Genomic DNA, 18,170 nt, shown 5'->3' with positions numbered 1-18,170 from the left:
TACCTTTAACCACATTCTTCTTCCCCAGTGTGTCATCACCTTTAATGGAGTTTAATTTGGAGGTACTTTCTCATGGTTAACTAGCGAAGCACCGCGTGACCCACGGAGGGGAGGCGTGACACTGGCTCCCTCTCCTCAGAGCACACGCGTGAGGTGCTTTTGCCTCGCGAGGCGGCTCTGAACAAACGCTGCCCGCGCGTCGCCAGGAGGGCTTCGGCACGCCTGGGCAGCCCACGAGCAGAGGGAAGCCATTCCACACCGAACACAGCAGCTTTGCAGGGTTGGCGAAGGGCTCTCAGCACAAGCTGCACAAAGCCCAGCACTGCTGACGCTGTGAAATGGCACTGGGCTGTGGCAGGGTGCGAAACAAGCTCTGAACACAGAGCGAAACGGTGCCAGCCCCGCCGGGCGCTTCTTCAGGAACCCTTTCAGCTAACCAGCACGGCAAACTGGCAGTGGCAAACTGCTGCTTATGAGATTGCTCGAGGACATCTTTCAGATAGGCAAGACTGAGTCTCACTAACATGAAAAGGCAATTTAGAAGCCTGTATTTATTGGAATGGCTGTTTTCTGATGTCCCACTAAACTGCATCAAAAATGCAAACACTTCCCCCAAGCATACAAGAGCAAGAGTGATGCTCTAGACACCAGCCCACACACCGGTCAGTACAGATACACCAAAACACCTGTAACTGAGCTGTGTAGGGCAGAGGACTCATAGATACACAATAAAGCTTTGTTTTACTCAAATAGTTGATGAGATTTGCTGGCCCTGCCTATATTCTAAGATGCAACCATGTGATTAGCATGAAAAAAAAAAAAAGGTCAATCTCTGCTCTCGAAGGGAGAAGTGTATGCATTACCTTGACAAGAGGCATAAAAAAACCCAAACCAAAATACTTTTCCTTCCCTATCTCCTCCATGACCAAATCCAATTAGGGACATTTATCCCACGATACTGGTTTGGAGTGGTATTTTAACCCTTGGAGTAAACAAATACAGAGGAACAGCTCACCCCTCCCTCTTTATCAGTAATAGCCACCAGGAGACAGTGGATACCTTTGATCAGAGCTGAAGATATTGTTCTAACTTTACATAATAAAAAAAAAAAAGAGGAAGGAAAAGATCAGCCCTGGAAATGGGAGGGCAGTCCTGGATAATGAGCCACCCCTGGTTTAATGAATCACAGGAAGAACTACAGGCTTTTGGGTTTTTTTGAGAGGCAGGAAATCTTCAGTTATTCTGAAGAGTCTCTAAAAATGACTCAACTAAACCTTATTATAAGTGTGTTGGGAATTTCTAGGTGACTCAAACATTAAAAAGTCTGTAAATACAAACTGAGATATTCCCCCAGCTGGCCTAATGCTCTGACAGATGAGCTGCTCTTCCCTTAGACCCAGCTGACTGCAGTCTGGTCACTCTACAGCCACAGAAACGTGGGAGAGACCCTTCAGAGGGGCACCAGCACATCAACAGCGTAAGCAAACGGGGGACATACGGAGAGTTTACTTCTGGGCAAGGTCTGTCTAATAAAAGCTTAAAAAACTGGGATTAAGGTCACACCCACTACCTATCACCTCCCATTTCATGCAATAGCGAAGGTGTAACAAAAGCCATGTCCCTCTGCTCCCGGCAGCACTGGGCTCTGAGCTCGTGGCGGATTTAGTGGGGTGCTTTATTTCCTGTCTGCGAAAGAACAAGAAGTTCTTCCTTGCTACTTTGAGCAATTTTTTTTTTGAACTAACATGACAAAGGGATGAGACTATTAGAACATTAACAGCTTTCTGAAGTCCAGCTCTTCTTTAGTAGCCAGCAGAGCATAAACATTTAATTAAAGTTGTCTAGACTAGGAAAAGTCTGAAACAGGTCATCCTACACTGACCACATCTAGTTTACAAAAACAAAACCAGTGCTTTGGCATTCGGGCCACCACACACTCAGAAACGCAAACACGTTTTTTTCAGTCTGCTGCCTGTGACACCTCTGTGCTACGGGTTCCACTGAGCAGCCGCCTCTGCCGCTAAAATAATCGGGACAGCTCGTCTAAAATTAAGTCACCGTGCCATAATCTACACAGGTTATTCTACAGTGAACTGTCACATACACGAGTGACTCCTCCTACAGCTTGTGCTCCCCACCAAGGCAACTCTTCAGCTCAAGTTTTACTGTCACTGAAGGTCACATATAAACATGTCCAACAGTTTTGATTTTTGAACTGAAATTCAGTCTTAAATAGTTTTTGTTCAACTTTCAAAAGAGAAGCAACTTGATGATGGAAGAGAAATATTCTATCAGTGAGCCCGAAGTGGAAAAATCAACTTAGATCTCAGATCCCACTATCAACCTGCAAAAACACATAAATCCACAGGAAATCAAGGTTCAACAACAAGGAAATAGGGTTACCAAAAATGCATTGGTAACTTAGGAGTGGAAAATTTAATCTGGAAAAGCAGAGATGACACATGTACTGCCAACACCAATTGTGCTTTGAAAGAAGATTCAATCTTCTGCAATTAGAAGATCTTCTAATTTAGCACCTCCACCTGTATCACCTCAAATATGCAGACTTACAAATTTCCTATGAAAACATTCAAATTCCAAGAGTAACTAAATGGACTATTTGGCAATTTTGAAGACTATTAAATTGCCCTCCCCCAACAGGAAAAAAGATAACATTTAAGCTTGGGCTGCTCTTAAAAAACGGAAGCAGCTATGCACGTTAACTACCCTTAAAAAGAAAACTCCTGGCAATCAGGAGAATTAAGCCATATGCAGAGAAGGGACCATTTTAAACCGGCTGGTTTTTAGCTCAAGAGAGGGCACCTGGCCACTGCTAGTCCACTTGAAAAGGGATAATTCTGGTTTTATGGAGCAGAGGGAATATCTGACACCACTGAAGAAATGTTTCCTGTGCAGGCAGGCGAAGCAAGGGCTTCACTTCGTAGGGAAAAGCTACTGTTTCCTCCTGGGATTTCTAGACTGGTTTGGGATGAATGTTTCCCATAACCTATTTGTGTAATTTTTTTTTATATAAAAGATTTCCTTTTACTGAAGCCTTGTTTATTTGACAGCATTTTCTCTCTGCCTTCAATAATCTTTTACAACTTGTTTTACTGGAACATCAAAAGGGGAATTTCCAAGTCTTGTTTCAAGTATTTTTTGGACACTAGAGTATTACTCTTGTCTGTAATTTTAGAGTTTAAGTTTTAACCCTCGGCACAACACAAACACACTGATAATTAACTGTAGCTACTGTGTATGCGCTTCTCCAGTAATAATTTGCACAGAAGTTCCTCCTTTACGTTGCAGAGAGTGGTATAATCTTTAAATAGCTTCTTACTGCCTTGAACTTCCTTATTAGCTTCTCTCCCCAGAGACAGATATTGGGAATAAAGACAAGCTGAGGTCACAGCAATCACTGACAGGGAGAAGGGAAATGGGGGCGGGGACCACTTGCTTAGCATAAAAATAAATGTCAAAATGCTGGAGTGGGATTCTGAGTTTTACTTCAGTTCCAGCTCTGAAGCAATGCCTAGCAGAGAGCCACACAACAGAAATTAAATTGCTCAAATACAGTAGCTATCTTAATTGCCATCATTATATCATGTGAACAGACCAGATAAACGAGAGCTACCCACATAAGACCTGTTATCAGCTTTGAAAAACAAGACATTTTCTTAGGAAATGTCAAACAGCACAAAACTGCAACTTCTTTCCGTGGAAACTTCTGGTCCGTAGCACAGATAGTACAAATCCCAGTGTGAGCGTGGCCACGCACAGCTCCAGCACGCTCGTGACAACGGCCCGGGGACGGCACCGTGCTCATGGACTGCCCTTCGGTCACCGTTTACATAGGGAGCCTGACAACACCCGCACGGCTGAAATTCAGAGCCGGAGATATTCCCATGTGGAAGCCATTCCCACACCTCTCTGCTCCCCGCTCAGCAACTATCTGGGCACTGAAAAGGTGGAGAGAATCAGTCTTTCCAAAGATACTGGCAAACAGGGCTGCTTCAAGCAAGAAATAAATAAAAAAATCCCCAGACTTGCAAGAAAAGCTGTAAGGAAAGTCTGCATTCCAGCAGGACAGCGCCCATGGGAACACTGCTAGATCTAAGCTGCTTTGTAAGTGATGCAAAAGCCCATTTTGCCCCATCTGCGAAAGATTTACTAGCATCTGCAGTAAGGTTTTATATTACTGAACTTTTTTATTTAAACAAGAGGTAGACTTAGCTTTTGAAACTGCACTGTAAACTTAATTTCTAAATCCAGTGACAAATGAACACTTAATTTTGCAATGCATTAATACTGCTTTATAGAATGAATCACTGAATTCAGAAGCAAAGCAATGAACACCAGCTCCCAGTCATTAACACAAAATAGATAGTTTCTATTCCAGTGTAAATTGCCTAGGGCCTTATTAACATAAAAGAATAAGCCAGAAAGCTGTTTCCTGTTTTCTAAAAGTAAACAGAACTTAATTTCTAATGTATGGAAAATTCTCATTTAAAGAACAGGGGGCAGGGAACAAAGTGCTCTAACATAGCGAGAGAGACCCATTTAAATATTGAATTGTTTCCAGTCATGGTGCTATTTTAGAAGACTAACCTGTGGCTCACACAAGCAATCCCTTCTACATTGCAATGAGGACTGAGAATCCAGCCCTTAGTGTTATGCAACTCTGGCAGCATCTGTTTTTTTGGATGATTTAAATATGATTATAACTACAGGAAAAGGAGCACAATAAGAAGCGAGACTTAAGGTCTGTTCCAAGGAGAACACTGACATTTATGTAGTGGACAGGAAGCTACTTTCAGGCAAAAAAAAGCAGCTTTTTTCAAAGAGGTTTTAAAATAGAGAAAGCAAACTGTGACACTGCAAACGAATATTTTGAATACAGTATGTTTGTTCACTGAATCCTTTACTCTAGTATCTTGTGTCTGAACCGAAGTAACATTGCAATTTGAAATGGATGTCAAAAGTCAAGACCGGGTCCAGTGCAGATGCACAAGGAGAGATGATGGTCCCCACCACAAACACCCACCACTCAATTTAAAACAATACACAAGGAAAAAAGTAAACCACAGAACAAAACCAGTGAAGGACAGGAAGTCAGCAAGAGCAAGTCACAATAAGCTAGAGGCATCAGTCAGAGGTGACCTAACAACTGCTCTTTGTAACATGAATCTGAGCACCGGTCACATAAACCCCAGGAGTTAAACCTTCCATGCCCGCACGCAGAGGAGGGATGCTGCCTCCGGGCAGGGTGCACAGAGATACCCAGGGAGAACGCAGCAAGGAAGAACGGGTAAAGATTTGGGGAGGGGTGGTGGAGAGAAAGGAGGAAAGCAAAGGAGCAAAGTAAGCCAGCGGTCTCTGGAAAGCCAGGCTCAGACACTCGATTTTGACAGAAACAGGGCCAGTGCCAACCAACAAGTGGGCTGGTATCATGAGGGAGAAGAAAACTATTTTAGGCTTTGTCATCTGCACGCATGGATTATCTCTGCTAAATGCCAGATGCTAAATGCTTTTCTCTAAGCATGCAGGAATATCAATTATTGCAGACTGTACTATAATCAAATTACAAGTTTACAAATTAAAGTACTCTTGCTCTGCGAGTGCTTGTTCTTTCCTCTAATGTAACCAAGGATCTGCCTCAAACATCCAGAGGGTTCAGAAGCATTTAAATCTGAATGAGAAGTCAAATTAGCCCATGAAGGGAAATGCATTTTTCTTACTAATAGGCAGATAAACCTCTGATTTTTAACCACTGACATCTACGTGTCTAACGTAACTGCTGGAGAAGAACACTGGCATCGTGTAAGATCACACAATCCTCTAACAAAGGTCAGGTTCCACTCCACCTCTTTCCAACATACACGTGCACTTGATATAAAACTATCACGCCTCCAAAGAAATCTGACTGCAGATAGAACACGCTGTTCATAGGGACAGAGCCAGCTGCGAGCCCACAGCCCGACGATTCCTCTGTGTGTGGAACCACCAACCCTTCCACCAGCCCCGGGCATCTCGAGCCCTCTCAGGGCAGGTTACAGCTCTGACTGGCCAATGCATGCGAGCCAGGCTAAACACTCTCTGAGTTTCAATCCTTAATTCAGTCTTAGGAGGCTTTTTCTTCAGGGCAGCATTTTTATATGTAACAAAACATGAGTAAACATATAGCAAGGTGGGTTTTCCTTTAATTAGTTACAATAAAATTATTTCAGCAAGTGAAGCACTGTAAAGCTGTTACCACAGTTACTATCAATAAACAGAACTAAAAGCTCAGCAAGGCCAGAATTTCTCTAGCTGTATATTCCAAATAAACGGACAAAGCAAAGCTGGGAATTTTCTGCTTCTGAAACTCTGCCCAGCCACCAGATTTAAGTAGTTACATGACTTTCTTCCTTCCACGTGTCAAAAGGCCAGCGCAGCCTCTGGCAGCCGGACTCGAGCTGCGGCGTTAGGGAGTGCAGCTCCTGGACCCGAGCAACAGCGCGGCTGGAGACCGACAGCATCTCGGCGGGCACGGGCGGCGTCGGAGGGGGTTCATTTTCCCCGTGAGGTCGCGCTTGAGGCAGGGCTGCAGGCAGAGCCAGCTCCGAGCCAAAGCTTTTACTGCCTTTTCCTACCACCTTCAGCTCTCCTCACATTAAGGTGAAACACTACAGTGTATCCCATACAAAAGAAGGGGAAAATAGCACCAACCTTTGATTAGCTTGGTATTTGATATTACATAATAGGTCACAATTTAATTCTTCTCAGTTATGAGTCCTTGTCAAGTTACGTCAAAGGGTATTCCAACTATATTAAACTCCTCGTGCAAGAGGGAACTGCAGGTTGAAGTTCAACAGAAAAGGTAATTGCTTTACGCTATTGGAAGGTACACAATAAAAAGCCTTTGGAATGGGGCTGCTGCATTCCTTCCCATCGGTCTCGCTGTGCTCCATGACATGCATTTCACACTGCGGTATTAAAGCGATGCTTGTTTTGGTAACACATTCTGACCACACAGAATTAGAAAACTGATCCCAGGACAGAGAAATTTGCAAGTCTGTTCCAAGAGAGGAACCAAGCCTTCCACCCGATGGCTAGTTTTGAGAGGGTAACGATACTCCTCCAAAATAAAAAGACTGTCTAAATGCAAAAATGATTAATAATAAACACATAATCATCCCTACTGTTTTGGAGGAGGATCTCCCTCCACCACCCCAAAAGGTGTTTGTATTTGGAATCAAGCTACAGAAGCTTTTGCTGGAAAACCAAGTCCCTGCAGCTCTCGGGCCTGCAGGCTGCCCTTCCTCTTTTCAAATAGCTGAAAGTTTAAACGTTATGAGCAGCGACAGGTCAGCTTGAAAAAGCCTTCAATATTCAACCCTGTCACAACTCATTTCTTCAAAAATTGACCCCTTCCATCATTAATACTGCTATTTTTTTTTTCCACCTTACTGAGGCTGAGTGCCAGCTAGGCATCCTTCAAAAAGCAGCAGCATAACACATGGACTACGCATTTTTAAAATATTTTCTAGGCTCAGCGTTAACACACCACAGAGTACCACAGCCCACGCTGCTGAACAAGGGAAGCAGAAGCACAGAGCTAACGCCACACACCAACACCACTTCGGCCACTCTTTCCGCAGCACGAGCTAGCCCTGCAAGGAGGGGTCCCGCGGGCTCCAGCACCACCCCCGCCTCGTCCTGTCCCAAGAGCTCCCACAACCATGACGTCAGCTGCACTGACATGGGCTCAAACTATTTTGATGGGTCAGTTTTAGCTGTTATCTACCTCCCTGGAAGGTTACACTAATGCTTGAGCTAGCAAAGAGAAAGAAGAAGTAGCTGAGAACAGAGATCTGCTGCTCTCAGCAGCAGCGCCAGCTTATATTGGCTTAGGACAATACAAAGCCACAGACGCTTTTTTCTTAGTGTGACGTTATTCTCACTAAAAGACTTATCTGTGATCCCCTCTGGCGAGAAGAATTTCTGCTTTAAGAAGCCCTCCTTACTAAAGGAGAACAAAACCAACAAAGGCAGTCTGACAGAGCTTCTACACTTCTCACAATAGCAGAAACACTTGGTTCTTTATCAGAAAGGGCGAAAGCATACGCATAAGTCTGTATTTCAACACTGAAATTCTTCTTGCAGACAGCTTTCAGTAATTAATTCCCAAACATAGAATGATATACACCATTTATTATCTAATACTGCTGATATTAAGATGGGATTCTGAATCAGTAATAAATCTTTGCCTATGAACTTCACCTTGGATGCAAGAGCTTTGCAGAACTTACAGTAGTACTGTTGTCATTTTTGTCTCTTATCACGGCACTTACAACATACCTTTAAGGCTTCTATGACAAGATCTCTTGCTTCTAATTCTCCCTCAAGAATGCTAAACAGCGTCAGTAGCTCTGGTTTGCTGAGTTTTTCCAGATTCATCCTGAAAACCTGAAAAAATGGAACATAGTTTACTAGGTATATCTTTGTACATTAAAATCAGTATTCTAAGCTATGACATATAATCTCCATTTAACTTCCATTTCCAGTTTTTTAGACTGCAAATTGCTGTGGGGGGAAAAGGGGACAATACACAAGGTGAACATTTGCTCTTCAGCTTCCAAGACCAGCTGTAGAAGATGCATTTTTCACCTTTTCCCAAGGGGTCACGAACATACGCACATCCAGATGGTGTAGGCAGAACGTATGGGCTAGCATGACAGTATAATAGTCACCAAGAAGTAGCCAAAGTTAACAGGAGAGGGAAAAACATGGATATTTAAAAGCCATACTACTGTAAATTACACATCTGGATCACACAGCTGCAGACATCACTGAAAGGAGGCTGTAGAGCTGCCACGAATACAGCCCAGAGCGGGCCACCCACACAAACTCGACGGTCAAGGGCTCCGTTGGGTGCTACGATACGGCTCCTAGGAACGCCATTACACATCGCTGATGGAACTGGCCCAGACCACTTTGCAAAAATCAATGCCACAGAAAATACACATTTAATTACTCTTCTTTCAAACTGTTTCAGTATCACCATCATTTATTAAATATAATTTTACTACCCACAAAAGCACAAAGATCCATCATCTGAACTGCACATACAAAAAGCTTTCTTCCCCCCTGCATCTTTGCTGATACACTTGACATTGCCTAGTAATAAGCCTTTTAAATACATTGTTTTGTTAACAATGGAAATCATTTCACAGACTAAATCCTTGTTTCTGGTGCAAATATACCCGCCGATATAATCTTGTGCTTAGCGCAACAGTCAAATACACTTTTCCGAGCCCAAGTCGCATCCATCCTTCGCCACGCTTTGTATCAATCAGAAAGTGCTACAGCACGAAGCAGCTACTCAGATATCAAACTCCACTGGCAAGTGATAGAGGGTTAACTTAACCTTTACTAGAGAAGTATATCCAGCTAAAACATTCAACTGAATTTTTCTGAAGTCACTGCTGCTTTACAACCGATTTGCATAACTGTGCCTTGGAGAATTATGCACAAATGCAAGTCCTGTCTTGTTTACGCCAAAGCAGTTTTCCAGTTGCTGGGAACAGAAAGTTCTGCTTACAGAGAGGAGTAGGTAGCCTTCCTACACCAAGAGAAATCAGAAATCTACCTGGTGGCCCCTCTGCTATGCAGGCAAGTTTCTCATCACACAGTCAAGTTCTTGCTCCACACAGCATCTTACACAAATTCTGTAAAGCAGCAACATTTCTCTCAGACTCTTCTGGCTGGTCCTACACTGGCCTGGGCTGCTCAAGGAAACTGCAGTGGAAGCGACCACGACAGTCTGGGGTACTGTGGCTGTTCCAAAACCACTTTAACTGGACACCCATCTGTCAGCAATGCATTTAGGTTCCCTCCTGCAGATCCATCAGCACGTGCTCAAGAGGAAAATACACAAGGGGAGTGTTTGGCAAACCAGTTTGTATCTGTCATAACTTCAAAAACACCCTGATCAAGACTTGACACAAAAGCATAACCTAGGAAACTCTCTACATCGACTCAGACTGTGCTTCAGCAGGCCAGGGCAGCGCTGGCCAGGGTTGGTCACTGTTCAGCAAGAGCCACACTTTCAGATCGGGTGGCAGACCTTTGCAGAGAGCTGTCCAGGCCGTGAACCTGACCATCTCCCTCGGCTTCAGGTACGTCTGCTGGCGGCTGTCGCCACGGGGAGCTGCCTAGCTGAGATCGCATGGAAGGGGTGTGATTTACAACTTGTTCATCTTACATAAAAAGGGAGAGAGTGCAACAGAAGTAGCACATTAATGCTAAAACATAAATAAGTAGCCATAGAGGGTGAGAAAAGAGGGGGCCTGGTTTTAGCCTTTAACATTTACCATGCTTATGCTGGTACTTAGGTCCAAGCTGCATCGCTTCCCTGGGCAGGCTTTAAATCTGGAACATCTGAATGTCTTCTCAAGAGATCTCAGTCCTTGCTCAGACTAAATTCACAGGTGCTAAGGCTCAATCAGCACTGATGGGAAACAGCAACAACTTTTTTTTTTTTTGCCAGATACCCATGAAGTTCCATTAGCTTTGTGGCATTATAAGCCAGAACTAAAAAGGAGAAGTTTTCTTTGAGATCTTAGAACAAAGCGTATCATCTAACCCTGGTACTCCAGAACCGTAAAATCTGAACGTGGACTTTCAATGTAACTGTGTCTGTGCTTTTCTCTGAAAAAGAGATGACATGGAAACATGCAGCTGCATCTCTCCATCAGCTACCAAACGGCACACTCTTAAAGCCAGGACAGCTACCAACTGCAGTTTGATATTCTAAAGCTGTTAGTCTGGGCAGTAATCGTTTCTATTCTATATTCTAAATACTCCCATTATGACTTGTACTTCACAATGTTATAGAATAAGCCATGCTATTCTTAACATGCCTCTATGGCTCTAGTCTTTAATCAGCTTAATAACATAAACAAGCCAGTCCTAAAATATACAGGTAAAAATACTTAGAGAAATAAAGAGCAGGAGCCAGTTCGCACAGCAATCGTTTATACAACAACAGGTAGCATTAAAGATACCTAAGTGGCACAGCCTCAGCTTCCTTGCGTGCAACCTGCTGCTAGAGAAGACCTTTAACTGCTCTGTTTGCACCGGTTATCCCACACTGCTGAGGCGACAGACTGGAGCAGATGCTACAAATAAAGTCACTGCCCTAAAAAGCCCCACTAAATTGCGCTTGTATTCTGCACTGATTTACAGGGAACTTTTTAATCCATTAGAGCACACCTGGCAGATACCTGTTCTGCTGAATCTGTAACAGTCCCAAGAGCTCCCTTTTAGGGCCTCTCAATACCAGGGAGCTGACAAATGGAAAAAGAGCTCCATTCGTTTTACGTTGTTATTTTACAAGAACAAGAAGCATCTCTGAATCAAAGAGCTAATAAGCACATATTTGAGCTCCTCCTCCCCTAACCAAATCCGAATCCCTTCCCGGCCCTCCAGCGTCACAGGCTCCTGAGCTGACCTTTCCCAGACTGCTTTCCGGTTACACATCCCCGTGCCTTCCCTCGTCCCACTTTTTAATAAAAGATCACACCAACCCTATTCAATTACCCAGTCCTCCCCCTTGCAAACAGTCCCATTCTGCCAAGCAGATCTGTACTCGTCAGCTGGGGAACCTGACCCATTATCTCAAAACCTTTAACCAAGAGATAGAGTTTCACAGCATTAGAAACAAGATCTAGAAATACCCAGGGCCTGTTACCCCTTTACATGCAGTGAAACACGCTGACGAGTCCAATCATACAGATCACAAACCACAAGGACCTCATTATTTAGTCTGATGGTATAAATATTTTCCCCGAGTCTGAGATACACCACCATTTTTGGACAATAAGCAAGAGGTTAGAGCATAAACAAAGATAATTACTTACTGCCTGCCTAAAGGTAACTTCCTTTTAGCTATGCTATGGACCATTAACGAGTCTCCTCAGCAGACCCATACCTACCCTTGAAAGAGATAAAACTCTTCTTTTAGAAACTTATTTCCCAGTATTTAACTGAAAATAAATACCAAGACCAGTTCAAGCGTAAGTACAACCAGCAAGCTAACAAACCAGGGTAAGTTATCTTTGGCATGTGCCACTTCAGGAACAAAAGAGATAAGCTTCTAGACCGTGGCAGCTCCTCCGCACTGAATCACGCTACGATGATTATGAAACCATTAGAGGTTAGATTTCGCTGGGGCTCAAACCACGTTAACCAACATTGCCAGCGCAAGAGAACTTCACCCGCCGACTTTGGTGAAGGGCTGGGTCACTGACCAAAGAGCAGCCGGAGCGCCCAGCCCGAGCCACAGACCGGGAGTCTGTCAGGTGGAAGCTTCAAGATACTCTGCAAGCACTTGGCTCAAAACTCTACTACTTTTTTTAAAATATCATGAAGAACATAGCTCATCGTTCCTTTTTTCCTCTGAAGGAGGGTATTTCCTTTCCTTTCAAAAGCCGTGGTTGCAGCTATGCCAATACAACAATGCCTCTATGTCTATAATCCTGAATCAGCTTCATTTTTTTTTTCCTGTCCCTGAAGAGGAACTGATATTTTCCAGGAGCTTGCACGGGCAGTCGCGTAATCGCATTCATATGAGAACCTAAATGACTAGTTTGAAAACTCTTGATAGGCAAGTTTTTAAAAATGCTGCTGCATGTATAGCATGATGTTTGAGCTGTTAAAATAATTACATGATATGTTTATATAATAAAAAAGCTAACATACACTTTATAATGGTGCATCCACAATGCTACCTGGCATTGCATCAGAACTCGAGAGAATTAGGTTAAAATGAGCAGTGTTTAAATCCTCCACCTCTGTGTCTTAGAACTAAAAGTGAGAAAGGACATCTACCCCAAAAAATCCTCCTCACCCCATTATTTCTTGCAATACTACTTTGGATGAAGCAAATACATAAAATTCACGTTCAAATTATTGCTGAAGTCCTCGAACAACCACTGTGCGGCAACTTGAAAAATGAAAAGCATCACCTTGCTCCTCCAGCCTTGGGGGAGCGGGGCCGAGGGAAGCCAGGGAGCAGGACCCAGCCCAGCCGCGGGCAAGGGACACCCAAACCGCCATGGCGCAGCCCGGCCTCGCCCGCTCCTGCCCCCCGGTCCTGCGTGACCCAGCCGCGGGGGCACGGCCGTACCCCCCGGTCCTCCCGGGAGAAGGACCCTCTGCAGGCGGGAGGGCAGCGGGATGGAAGGAGCCGCCCGGCCCGCCCCGCGCCGGGGGTGGCAGCGGCCGGGCTCGGTCGGTGGCTCCCGAGCTGCCACGGGCCGGTACAACCGCAGCGAACAAAGGGAAACCCCGGCCCGGAGCCCGCGCGGGGGCCAAGACCGCGGGTCCCGGGGCGGGCTCGGGGGGCACCGACCGACCCCTCGGCCGGCGGCAGCACCCACCCGCCAGGCCCGGCTCGGCCCGGGGCAGCGACGCCAAGGTGCCGGTAACGCCCCCCGGGCTCCGCGCCCCACAGCCGCCGCCCGCCCCGGTCCCGGCCGCCCCCGCCAGCGCTCGGCTCGGCCCCGCCACCGCCCCTCGCAACCCCCCCGCACCTGCCGCGGCCCGCCCGCAGGGGCAGCGCCGGGCCAGGCCCGACCCCCACCGCACCGGGATCCGCCACCTCTCTCTCTCTCTCTCTCTCCCTCCCGCCGCCGCCGCCGCCGCCGCCTTCACCGACCTGGCCCGCGCCGCCGCCGCCGCCACTACCGCGCCGCCGCTCCGCTCCTCATCCAGCCGCTCCGCCCCTTCGCGCCCGCCCGCTGAGGGACGGCGCCGCCACCAATCAGAGCCGCCGCCGGGCGCGCTCGCGGCCCAATCCGCCGCGGGAAAGGCGGGGCGAGGGCGTGGGCCGGCCGGCGGAGGCGGCGCTGACCAATCAGGCGGCGGAACCGGGGCGAAGTGGGCGGGGCCGGGGGCTGAAAATTCCTTTTGTTCGCGGCGGCGGCGGCGGAGCGAGCGGGCGGCTGTGATTGGCGCGTCACTTCCGCCGCGGGTGGGTCCGGCCCTGGGCGGGGCCCGGGGCCTCCGCCCGAGCCACCGCCACCGTCCCCATCCCGGGCGTCGTCCCTCGCCCACAGCCCGGGCGGTGGCGGCGGGAAGGGGCTGTAACTCCCCAGCGAGGGGCAGCCCCCGCGGAGCCCCGCCGCCGCCTCAGGCCGGCCTGAAGCGGCCCCTCAGGGTGCCCCTCACAACACCCCCGGACCCCCCTCACGGTGCCGCGGCCCAAACTCGGCCTCGCTCTCGAGCCTGATGGTTTGCCAAGGGGTGTTTTCTCATCCTCGTGTTTTATTTAGGGAGGAGTGTGATAACACCCTGTTCCGCAGCGTGACTCACCTGGGCAGGCCATCGGCGCAGGCACGTCGCGTCTGTCACAACTTTCCTCTGGGGATCTTTCGCAAGCGCTGAGTGACGCTGCGATGGCAGGAGCTGCACGGAGCTGCCGTGGAAGGCTCAGAGCATTTAGATTGATTTACCTGCCGTCAGCTGAGGAAAGAGCCCAGAATACTTTGGAGGCTGTTGCTGGAGGGGGTGTCACCCGTGGGTGCCCCGGAGCAGGGCCGCTGTGCTGACACTGTTGAGGGCAGCAGGTTTTTTTTGCCGCTGGAGCTGCTTACCCAGCAGTCTGCTAAGCTGGGGTGGCAGCTGAAACGAGAACTAACCCTTTCTGTGGAGAACGTGGCAGATCATTCCGCCTCTGGCCTTCCTACAAGATGCGCTCGGCATCGCCAACGCGCTCACTTCTGGAGGGCTGGAAACTGTTTAACGGCCGTTCGCGCTGTCAGGAGCCCAACGGCGGGGGAGCGCTGGGTTCGCACAGTGCGGCAGCACGGGGCCTGCCCTGTCAGGTGGGGACGTGTGCTATGAAACCAGCTGCTTCTGAAGGAGAAATTCCTCACTCCACTGCAAAAAGTGGTGTCACGTAGTGACAGGACTTTAAAGAGTGACAGTGCCTCTAACCATTGCAGTCTCCTGTCTAGTACGGTCAGAGGAAGATGGTTTTGTCTAGACAGGGCTGTCTGAGCACTGTTTCCCAGCTTTGATAAATACTGGAACTTTTGCAGTGCCTCTGGTCTAACAGTCTCAGAGAGCCCAGGGGGCAAAAAAAGCACGTGGGTTACCACTCCTGAGCTGTGCTGGGCCGTAAGTGCCCTTGTGGCACTGCCAAGCCGCTGGTACGTAAGACCTTTAATTGTGATTCCCCTTCTCTTACGCTGTGCTTCTCCTGGCTCTCTGCTGTTCACCTGTTGTCTCTTCTTTTATCCTTGGAATATGGTTTTAGGGCAGATGTCCTTTCACCATGTACATGAAAAATGGTAGCAGCTTGGAGCAAGGTTCCTGCTCACAGGCTTTTCTTTACCTCCTATGCACCATTTTCCACCCTTACTAGAGAAGTGATGGGTGAAGCCCTGGGAAGGGCAGGGATGGGCTGGGGAGGATGTAAGGGAAGGGGGGATGCTCCGAGAAGGCCGGGGGGAAGGGATGGCTGCGGGCAGAGAGAGACCTGCCATCTGCAGGAGGGTTGCTCACTGTCTGCGGCTGGAGAAAAGGGGAAGGGGGCTAGTGGAGAGCCACAAATGAAGGAAGTCAGACACAACAAAAGCTGACTTAACTCACCACATCCTGCCAGGGAGATCTAGGCTGCAAGCTGGCACAGCATCTCCCTGAAAAAAGAAGAGGGCTTTAGGGAAAAAAGCATGTAGAGACTGAGAGCCATGTCGAGTGGTTCTGGCCAGGCGGGGGATTCCCACTCGCACGTCACCGGAGTGAACACCCACCCTGGTGTGGACTGTCCCAACCACCCGCCCTTGGCGTGGGCTTTGAGAACTCAATCGTGTTTTGAAATCAAAGGCTTCCCAAACCCGTGGGAGTGGGCGGGACAGCGGTGGGCACCGGTGGGCGTTTGCAGCCCCAGCCTCCCCCTCCCCAACTCGGGAGGGACCCCCGCACCCGAAACACGCGTGGGTTTGGGAGTTGTGTCCTCGCTGGCGTGGCTGCAGCTCCCCCGCGTGTCCGCAGCGCTCGCTGCACGGCGAAGCCTCTGCCGAGGCCCAGGCGGGGCTGCGCTTCTCCCAGAGCTGCCGCGCTGGAGCTGCTTTTCCAAAACCCACCGAATATAACTGAAACGATGGCATCTGAGGGTAGCGAGGAGGGATTTGTACTTCCAGGCTGACGCGGATGGTCAGTGCTGCTGCAGACATTCCTGCCGCTGCCCAATCCCACTCTTGGAAACACAGGAGAAAGGGGACCTTTGTGCAGAAGGAGCTTTGCGTGAGGCTGACGACTGACTGGCGACGAATTGAGCGTGTAAAGGTCACAGATGCGGGAGTTACATCAGGGAACATCTGGCACCAAAAGCTGCTCTGTTCTGGGGCTCGGTGAGGACACCCCGTGAACGCAGCCCCGCTGGAGAGCAAACATCTGCGGGACTGCCAGTCCGGCACGTCCGAGGCGGTCTCAGGGAGGGCAAACTAAACAGCTGCAGCCTTGAAACCCAGCGAATTAGCACAGATGAGAGAAAAACATTTCTTAGCAGAGCCTGAATGCCTGTGCAGAAAGAATATATTCAGTTGCCTGCTGGTCTGCATTTGGGGGGACATAAATCAGGAGGAGGAGGCTTTTCAGGACTGGAAGACATCTCTCTCCAGGCTGTTTGGCCGCCTTCTCTTTGTTAATTATTTTTAGCATGCAGCTGATTGCCAGGTGGTCAGACACAGGCAGAAAAATGAGGTACCTGCCTGAGAGCACGTGTGGCGTGGATTTCTGACGTAAGGAAACAGCAGCAAAGTGCCACACTGAGGGCAGACACAAATCACCGCAGTACCCCGGCGCCAGGATGAGCACGAGTGTGTGCAGGCAGTCCTGGGTTGCCGTGTGTGTCCATAGAGAAGAGCGAGCGGCCACTCAGAGTTGTGCGGGGGGGCTGTGGGCTGGCTGGGGCAGGGGTCCCAGGGGGTGGGAGCCCCCTCAGCCAGCGCGGTGTGGGCTCGTGCCACGCTGGAGAACATTAACAACCAAAAAAGCTTCAAACGCCGAAGAGGAGGGAACACAATGGTGGGAGAGAGGAGATTTCTGCTGAAGTATCACAAGCAAGAGAGATAAACCACAAACACAAACAATTAGAAAGAAGCACATCTGTCATGTTTGTGACGCTGTCAGAACAAGAATCCATCTGGGAAAAGAGCCAGCCCTGCCTCCCTGGGAGTTACATTTTTTTTCTTTTTAAATATTGTATGACATCCATCTCTATAGCTGTGTGTTGTTTGTGCTGGCATGTGGGTGTGTATTTCTGAAGGCTCCCCATATTAGCAGAAGATCTATAGTCTCATTCTAGAAATTTTGCCGCTATAAAAATATATTCTGTTTTTGACTGAGTGTTTTTTTCTTCTCTCCTGAAACTCTGGAGCCGTGTAAAATAGCTTCATAAAACTTGTAGGGCTTTTTAAAGTAGAAGTTACTGCCTTGCCTTGCTTTTAAAAATGCACCCTTGATTTTAAGCGTTGGGATATTGTTTGCTTTTAAACAAGTGAATGCTGAAGAGATGCTATAAACTCCTTTTTTATTTTGTTGCTTATTGGAAAAATCCAATTATACCTAAGGGAAACAGGAATGAAGCATTTCATGAAAATATACGGTACATAAGCAAACAAAGCCTCAGTCTTCCAAAGTAAGCGTGCAAAGAAGGGAAAATCCTTTCAGCGATATCCCTTGGGTAACTCTTGGGAGCACTGCGGTACCCGCATTACCAGCACGAGCCCTTCCTTGGCGCCAGAAAGCCCTTTGGCCGGCATCGGCCCGCTCGGGGAGGGGTGGTGGGCTGCGGGAGCTCTGGCTCCAGCCCCTGGCTCCCTGGTTGTGGCTCGTCATGGAGGAGGACGTGGCCGAAGCGCTGCCAGGCTGGCATCGCCCATGGCACGTTGGCCGTGCCCCGCGCCGGCCGCAGGCTGCCGATGCCCGGCCCTCGCCCGGGCCACTGGGGCTGCAGCTGCAGGCACCTGTCCTAAGCACAAATGTCTTTATAAACCCCACGCGGGAGATCTTGGTGCTGCTCCCAGCCTCTGTTATGACCTTGTGAGAAAAGACGCTCGGCTCAGCAGGAAAGTGACTCTGGGCCAAGGTTCCCTGCCCGCGGAGCCGGGCTGTCACGG

General features: G+C 48.4%; 1 protein-coding gene across 5 annotated transcripts in view; it reads right to left on the bottom strand.

The window, feature by feature from the left end:
* The window catches only part of CTTNBP2NL (CTTNBP2 N-terminal like), a 144,004-nt gene that overhangs the window by 9,030 nt on the left and 116,804 nt on the right, over positions 1-18,170 (bottom strand). Inside the window, exons 1-2 of one of the 5 annotated variants that reach the window (XM_074850570.1) lie at positions 13,703-13,768; positions 8,341-8,448 (exon numbers count right to left, since the gene is read on the bottom strand). In XM_074850570.1, the coding sequence (XP_074706671.1) occupies positions 8,341-8,439 (99 nt within the window). In that variant the 5' untranslated portion in view covers positions 8,440-8,448; positions 13,703-13,768. Of the gene's footprint in view, positions 1-8,340; positions 8,449-12,086; positions 12,116-13,010; positions 13,191-13,632; positions 13,647-13,702; positions 13,769-18,170 lie in introns of those variants that run through there. The other 4 variants (XM_074850571.1, XM_074850573.1, XM_074850574.1 and 1 more) reach the window with 4 other exon arrangements.

Source organism: Strix aluco, chromosome 25, assembly GCF_031877795.1.
Source record: "Strix aluco isolate bStrAlu1 chromosome 25, bStrAlu1.hap1, whole genome shotgun sequence".
Lineage (NCBI taxonomy): Eukaryota > Metazoa > Chordata > Aves > Strigiformes > Strigidae > Strix > Strix aluco.
The sequence above is the reverse complement of the archived record's forward strand: the minus strand, read 5'-3'. Positions and strand labels throughout refer to the sequence as shown.